The 8,073-nt window shown below is 35.9% G+C and overlaps 1 protein-coding gene across 2 annotated transcripts; it reads right to left on the bottom strand.

Annotated features, from left to right (window-relative positions):
* Nucleotides 1-271: 271 nt before the first annotated feature.
* Nucleotides 272-7,822, bottom strand: LOC113857685. 2 transcript variants are annotated; one of them, XM_027489807.1, is made up of 11 exons: nucleotides 7,677-7,822; nucleotides 7,257-7,543; nucleotides 6,722-6,799; nucleotides 6,074-6,633; nucleotides 3,908-4,540; nucleotides 3,602-3,756; nucleotides 2,245-2,456; nucleotides 2,016-2,149; nucleotides 1,575-1,906; nucleotides 1,397-1,500; nucleotides 272-870 (listed from the first exon to the last, which is right to left on the bottom strand). In XM_027489807.1, the coding sequence occupies exons 2-11, from the start codon at nucleotides 7,528-7,530 to the stop codon at nucleotides 800-802; spliced, it is 2,553 nt and encodes an 850-aa protein (XP_027345608.1). In that variant the 5' UTR covers nucleotides 7,531-7,543; nucleotides 7,677-7,822; the 3' UTR covers nucleotides 272-799. The 2 variants fall into 2 exon arrangements, with proteins under 2 accessions (XP_027345608.1, XP_027345609.1); XM_027489808.1 differs by having other exon boundaries at nucleotides 343-870; nucleotides 7,257-7,716.
* Nucleotides 7,823-8,073: the final 251 nt, after the last annotated feature.

Below are 8,073 nucleotides of genomic sequence, written 5' to 3'. Positions count from 1 at the left end.
TAACACCTCATCAATTTTTTTCACAAAATAAACTGCCAATCAATATATTATAGATTATACATATATTTATTTAAATATAATTTTAAATTTGAAATAGAACCTTATGTTCTGTACTAGGATCTTATGATGTACATATTTCTTTTTCCCATTCCAATCTTACATTGGATCTCAATTTTGACTGCCTTGGATTCAATTATGTTGATGCGGGTTAAACCTAGAAAAACCCTAAAAAAGAAATTAAGACCGTGTCAAATTTGAACACTAATTTTACGGGCTCAAATTGAATTCAGATTTTTTAGCTCATCCCGTAAAAGGACGCCGGAAATGGGCCGGATATTAATCGACCAAAAATACTGTGTAATAATGTATGTAAAAAAAATGTAAAGCAGCATTTCATCAATACAAGGTTTCCACTGATGGATCATTTGAAACGCACTGAATAGCAGCTGCCCACTGCTATGAATCAAGAGGCGATTCATTGTTTTCACTCTGAAGAATCAGATACGTACATCTTCACAAAAAATAGATCTATCTATAAAGATTACACACTTCCCCTTAAGGGGTATGTAACAATCATCTATTTTAAGCCTCGTGGTTTACAATACAAAAGTGAACCTCTATTTCTAAATAAATTGACACGCCACTCCATCACAATGCTACAATAACGGAAGATACCTTTGTGTCAATGAGAGTATGTCGCAAGAACAAATTCCAATTCCAAGTAAACATTATCCATATTTGCTTCTACTGCACAGGATATCTAACGTGTTTAAAGAAATGCAACCAGCCCAAGTCCATTTTAAATAATTCCCTTGGAAATGCTAGAAGTTGCATTTATCTTTAGTGAGCGCTCGGGGATGTAGGTAACACCTGTTACGACCAAAATGTAAACCCATGAGAACATGAGCAATATCATACTCGGCATTTTGCATTTGATTGCCATAACATGCAGAGCAGGAAAACTGTTTCTGATGAAGAATGAAACAAAATATACAAAATAAACCAAACTTCCAAGTAAAAATGCTTGTCAGAACACATACTTTGCACTTTTTCACCTGTAAATACCTAAACTGGTTAGGGAAAGCTGGAAACAAATGACAAATCCAGGCAGAACAACTAACAATATAAAATGGGTCCAAATGAGTACTTGGCAAAAATGCCACAGCTCGGGAAGGCCAGTACAAGACCTGGTAAAACGCATAACAAATATTGCTGCGCTTAAGTTGCAACTTTATAGTTATGCCCATCAATGATTCTTCAAAAGAATCATGACAATCACAGATTGAACATGTTTTATGCAGCAGTTTATCTTCCCATCATCCCATTACTATGTATTGACCAAATAATTCTTTGATAGAAAAGCATTAAGTTATGAAAAAAGTATCAGGACCCCTACCTTTTTCTTTGACATCGATTTGCAAAGAGTCAAGTGTAATTATGCCATCCGTCAAAGGAAGTAGCTCAAGCTTAATGGTCGCTGTGGATTGAGAGGGGATACATCTGATGTGGCCTTAAAAAATCAGCGTTGGTTTAAACAAAAACACACAAATAAAAAATGAGAGCTGATATATTACCCTAGTGGAACTCTACTCTGCAGCCAAAGATGTGTACAACTCAGGCCAGAACTAGGAATGACATCATCATTAGAAATTGCCTGTCTGGCATCATCACTTTGTTTCTCATTTTCTTTGACAAGAGAAGTGAAGCTCCCCCCCTGGGTAGCAGCACCAGTATGTCTTTCACCATTTATCCTTCCCAAAAATTCTGCGAAACCAATAAAAGGACTCATTGGACTGGTGGGTGAACTCAGAGAGACCACTGAAGGGGGTGAATTAAAGGAGGCTCGAGCAAGCACTGTCAAAGTTAGATCTTCAAATGTCAAATTTGAAGCTTGAAGAGTTAAAACCTGATGAATAAAAAAAAATAGTTAATTAAATTGTAATTTAAGTAGGAAAATAGAAGCTCCAACACAAAGCCCCAACTCAAGATATTCAATAGTAAAAACATATATTGACCTGCACAGGAAGTTCGGAATTTCTTTCATTAGGTCTGGACGACTCTCCAGACATCTCAGATGCAACAGAGATCATAATATCCCTCAATGTACGTGGTTGCCAGCTAGTTGCTTGCTTAAAGAATAATCTTGATGCTATATTAAGAATAAAACCAAGGGGAAAACAACTAATTAAAACCTTGGCATTCATTGGATAATACAACAAAAAACCAAAAAGACAAGAAACTTGCCTGTATAATTGCATCGACACGACACCATAATTGCATACTGATCATCAATTGAAGCAATCTTCGTTCTGTCAAGACTCTTCGAGGAAACACTTAATTTTGATTCTGAGTTTCCAGATTGCAACTTTAAAACTTGAGAACTTTCATCCTGAACCTTTAGATTCTTCCACGTAGAAGTTGCAGGTTTAAGGATAAAAGAATGCTCTTCACCTCTCCTGTAATAGAAACTTCTAGTAAGATGATGATCGGATTTAACTAAACAAATGATAAACCAAATTCAGAATTTCACCAACTTTACTTACTGTTTAGTGTTTAATCAGATTAATTTAAACTTGAATATACAAACACATGTATTCCAGAAGAGGGGATGGAGCAGGGGGAGGTAATTCCTTTTATTGAAAGAAGATCAGAAATGAATTGAAGAGATTCAATCTCTTTTCTTACTTGTCTACGAGTTAAAAGAAAAACACATTTCCCACAAATTTGCAAGAGGGCAGAGAGTTTAATGCTTTTAATAAACATGATAAGATTTCATAATATTATTCTCTCCATATCCTTTACTTTTTGACATGCATTTTCTTCCACAACCTCCAATTATTCACTATTTATTCTTAGTCAAATAAGAAAAAAAGTTAATTCAATTATTGTAGTGTTTTACACATTCTTAATCCCAAAATAATAAATGGAGATATATTACAGCATTATTGTTTTTATGTTTGTTTAGTAAAATTGTAAGGTTACAAAGAAATTTTACACTCGTACTCTTCCTTTCCCAATACAATCAAAAGCAAGATTCCCCTCACTTTCCTAAACCTACATGGTACAAAGAAAATTTGAGGCCTTTCATACATCATAAATATTGGTGTTCTCGATGGCATATTGAACCCACGCATAGTTTACATGGCATCATGAAACAATTTCCCCGTCTTTTGCAGGGTTTGGGTCACTTGACACAAGCATACATAACTAATAACCAGGGACATATGTTGCATGATATTTTTCTGGATTATTATTGCTTTTTAAATTAAATTCAAAGGTTACAATGAAATTTTACACTTCTACTTGTCCTTTCCCATTGCTGTTGAAAGCAAGATTTTCCTCCCATTCCTAAACGTACATGGTACCAAAGAAAAAATTTAAGGCCTTTTCCACATCAATAATTTTGGTGTTCTCAACTGCGTATTGAACCCATACTCATGGATAGCTTACATTGCATCATGAAACAATTTTTCCCATCTTGCGGGATTGGAGTAACTCAGTACAAGCATATTTAACTAAGACTGAATAACCAGGGGCGTATGCAGCATATCAGATAAGTAGCAAAACAAATAACATAAAGATATTTAATAAGAATAAAAACCTGAGGGCCAAATTTGGTAAAGAATGGTCATTTCCAGCTTCGATACAGGCAATTGGTAACGACGAAGGTGGTCCACTTTTAGTAGCCTCTTTGAAAACAATTGTTATAGCATCTATAAATACTACAATATCTGGAACATGAGCAGGAGCAATATTCTGGAGAACAACTTATAAAATATTAATCAAAACCGAAGCTCAAGTAAATTAACAGCATAGATGTCCCAAAAATAACATGACAGTGTAATATTCAACAAAAATAAAGGTAAATATGCCAAATACTTTAGTTCAGTGAAATCATAGTTCATACCTTTATCTGAACACACAGAAGATCCTCGGAATTGCAGTCAGCAGCAAAAGAATGAATCTCTACAGGTTGTACTATTTCAAATTTCCTTCTCCACCTTCTTCCAGGTGTATAGATACCTTCTAATCCACAACAAACAGAAAATCTTTCTCGCTCCAATGATACACCTCGAAAGGATAAAAGTTCTTCAACTCCATTTTTTTTCCTAAAAAATTTCTGAGATGAGATTTGATCCCAATCATCAATGTCAAAGCTTGGCTTAGAACTAGCTGCTTTTAAAGGAGCAGTAGGTGCACTTGTATTTTGGGGTAATGATGACATGGAGTAACTTCTAAAATGGCTGCCAAAGGAGAATAATTGAGAGCCAGATGATGCGGAAGAATTGGACCTCTGAGAGGTGCTACTGCTTCCTGAATTTGAAGACAACTGAGGAGTAAGCTGGCGAGAAGCAGGGGCAAGAGTGTTATCTAATGGTAGTATCCATTTCAATAAGTCTCCACATGAATCCTGATTTATATGCACTGGATTGTCCTGGTTCTCAGAAGACAGTAATTTTTCCTGATACTTTTCATATTGGAGAATTTCTATACAAGGGTCTCTCAGGAATTCAACACCAACATTCACCTGTAAAAGAACCTGGATCCTTCCAAACAGGAAAATAGAATCAGATCAGTAATCTGAGTAAATGAGATTAGCAAGGCACAATTAGGAGGATTTTACAGATCGAAGACAAAAGCACCAAAAGATCAAGTTATATAAAAACCATTTTTTGATCGATTGGAGCTTAACAGGGAAATTTCATAGTTCTGTAAATAAATTTGTAATTTAACAAATGCTTAAGTAGACTAAAAAGAAGACATCAAGACTCTATCCAGTAGGCAGTAGCCAGCAAGATACTATACTCAAGCAATACCTCCCCATCACAAAAGATATGTTCTAGAAATCTCAATAGTAATGATAATTGCACATGTAAAAATACTCCACGATAGCCCAAGTATCATATGAAGATCTTTGGCTACAAGTGCCCCAGAGAGAGTCTGTAAATGTTGATAATACAGATACTAGATGAATCCAAGCAAAACATACAATAAACCTTGTCCGGATGCAGTATGATTTCAGACATTTTTACTAAATAAAAGTTTCTCCATAAGTTTTAGTTGATGAACAAATGAGTTGGATGCCATGCCTCAGTACTCTAAAAGGCTATATCTAGCCAAATATAAACCATAGTTATCAATCTTGGATAGCAGCGCATAGTAGCCAATGCCAAAATTGCTATGTCGGGATAGGGCATAGCAGGATGACCACTATTAGAAATTTTATATACACACACACACACACACACACAGATGCTAACATTTTTTTAAAACTCAAAATCCATTACATATTCATAATTAAAAATAAGAAGTCATAGTTCTTAGGCAAAACATAAAAGCAAAATAAAAGTGTAAAAAATCCCCCAAAGCAGTGCTTTTTTAGGGCAACAATGATTTCTTTTTTAAAGATTCACAATAGCGCTGCTATTGCGGCTGCTACAACCGTTATTCAAAATCACTCTGCTATTCAAATTTTATAGCGGCCTATGGCTGCTCCAGCTACAGCACTGCTATAACCCACTATTGATAATTATTATATAAACAAGGAAAAGCTATGCACATGTTTATTTAAATGTTTTTCTGTCTTCATTTATTGTTTTGACTTTTAATTCAAAAAATGTCATCCCTTTCTCATTTTGTTTTATATTTTCAAAGATTTGTAGAAGAAATAGTGAACATTTTATTGTTTTCACAGTTTCTTATACAAACATTTGAAAACAGAAAACAAAGTAAAAACAATGTAGCCTTTTTCATAAATAAAATTGAAAACAGAAAACGTTATTTCAAACCAAACATGCTCCATGTATTTGAATGTATTACATCTAACAATACAAATGATTGTATATTGTAAGTAAAGGACAGCCAAAAGCTTGTGTGTGTCAGCATGTGCATCTTCAAAAAATGGGAAATTTAATTGAACAAAGGACAAGAAGAAGAGAGAACTTGAAAAGGCTCGGCCCAATTGTAACCAAAAGGTAGAAACTCCACCTGACAGTGGGACTTTAGAATCCATACCAATCTTTTAGATCAAGAAAATGAATGATCATAGTTGCTGAAATTTTATGGCACATACCACTATATCTCCATTTGGTAGGGCACAACACTTGACAGAATTTCTTGCCACTCCACCAGAAATAGTTGCATCAAAATTTGCTGTATCAATTACTGCAGAAATAGAAGACGCATTTTTTGCATTCTCATTACTTCCAGATGTTGTCTTTTGGCCATTTGGTTCAGAGGAGCTTGAATTTTCTGAAGAACCTCGTTTGGTCCAAAGTGGTTCATCGTACTCAGAAATCCTCACAAAGAAGTGAGAATTCTCAAATTTTTGCAACAACAATGCAGTTTGTCTTTTGTGAACCTCCATCCTTAGAAGGGATTCACCATCAGAAACATCAGTTGGGTGATCAATCTTTGCCTTTTCCAGGTCTTCCACTTTGTGCTCTTCACCGCTGGGACTCAGTTTCCCTTCTCCAGTCACTGAATTGTTTCTGTTTTCAACATTACCATTTTCTTTGTCAGGACCATGACCTATGCCATTCTTACTCATCATAGCAGCAACTTTAAAAGGAGTAATAATCTCCGTATCCTGCTTACAAGCAGACAAGCATGCTAGGATATGAACTTGTTCACCTGAATCACAACTTCCACGTGAGCCCGCAGACCAAATCATTCACTTCAAACACTGCAATTCACGTCCTAAACAAACCAAGAATCTTACCAGGAAATAGAAAGGAACGATCTAGGGAGCACAAGGACCGTATATCCGACACACGATTCCAATCTTCAGGAAGATCCTCTATAAAAGTAAAAATTGCAAAGAAAACATATCACATTACATAAGCAGAATAATCTCCCCTGTAAATGTGTAGACAAGAAAGAAAGTACTCTCTTAACACTAAACTCTACAACTGTAGTGTGTGTTTGGATTCACGTTGGAAGACCTGTAAACATGGATCCAACGCAAACGCTACAACTAATAGCGTTGTAGTATACATGAATCCATAGGTATTAAACACGAATCCAAACACGCTATTAAACTGAACGCTAAAAGAAACAAGGTTTGTTATAATTTTTCTCATTTGCTTTCAGTAGAACCAAAATATACAACTATTTTAACGCCGTGTCCTATTTCATTCTATTTTTAGAATGCAGCAAAGCAAAGACGGAATAAATTCTAGCACGTCTACGAAATGCCACCTGAACGAAGAAATAAGATTATTCAGACAAGTTAAGGTTAGTATTGGAGTACATACTGTAAGGAATAGTAATCCATCCTTCCTGTGGAGAAACATCCAAGTGTTTAGCGAAAAACGGCACGTCGTTTTTGGAATTTGGAGCAGCGCCGCTTTCGGCATCGACGTCGCCGCCGAAGTGATGGAGTGTGGAATAGTGCGCGTAGGGGTCTTCGGACATGAGATTCTCCAACGACGAAGTTGCATCTGCGCGAGGCTCAGGAGGAGGAGGAGTCGACGGAGACTTTTCTCGTTCGGAATACACGTGTGTGGTGGACCGCATCAAGAAATTCATCGTGTTTGTGTGTCTGAAAATTGGAATCGCAAGCTGAGATAGCGAAATGAAGGGTTTTGGGGAGTTTGAATGAAGTTATTTGAAGTTAGGGAATGAGTGAAATTGAAGTTGGTGATGAATGAGGGATCTGTGGAAGGAAAGTGTACCTGATGATGCGATCAAGGTTCCAACACAAGTGGAGTGCCTACTTCAATCTCGATCTGATCCTGCTCTACTACTCCCTGCCTGCACACTGCAACCCAATTTCTCTCTCTTCTTCACTCACCACCCCCAAAACGCACCGTTTAAATGCTCCCCTCCCCTGCATAAACCGGCTCATTTATACTGGATTTTTCTTTATTTTATTATCACCAAAAATAGTTTTGTAATTTTAAATTTTTATATTTTTTTGGTATTTTTAATCATTTTATTAACTTCGATCCTTAAAGTTTAAGCGTACAAAAATTAAAGTTCAACTTTAATAACATGTTCTGACTAAACAGACTTACCATCACACATGAATCCGATGAAATTTTACATCACTCAGGTTAATAAAATCATTAA

The sequence above is a fragment of the Abrus precatorius genome, unplaced genomic scaffold (assembly GCF_003935025.1).
Source record: "Abrus precatorius isolate BTA unplaced genomic scaffold, Abrus_2018 Scaffold2, whole genome shotgun sequence".
NCBI lineage: Eukaryota > Viridiplantae > Streptophyta > Magnoliopsida > Fabales > Fabaceae > Abrus > Abrus precatorius.
This window is presented reverse-complemented; position numbering and strand designations above follow the sequence as displayed.

What these genes read in the sequence shown, in the direction of transcription:
- LOC113857685 (XM_027489807.1), bottom strand. Translation starts at nt 7,530, where the DNA reads ATGAATTTCTTGATGCGGTCCACCACACACGTGTATTCCGAACGAGAA. An exon ending in TACCAAATGGAGATATAGTG is followed by an intron (nt 4,541 to 6,073) that starts GTATGTGCCATA and finishes GGAAGGATCCAG; the next exon opens with GTTCTTTTACAGGTGAATGT. An exon ending in ATTCCGAACTTCCTGTGCAG is followed by an intron (nt 1,907 to 2,015) that starts GTCAATATATGT and finishes TTTATTCATCAG; the next exon opens with GTTTTAACTCTTCAAGCTTC.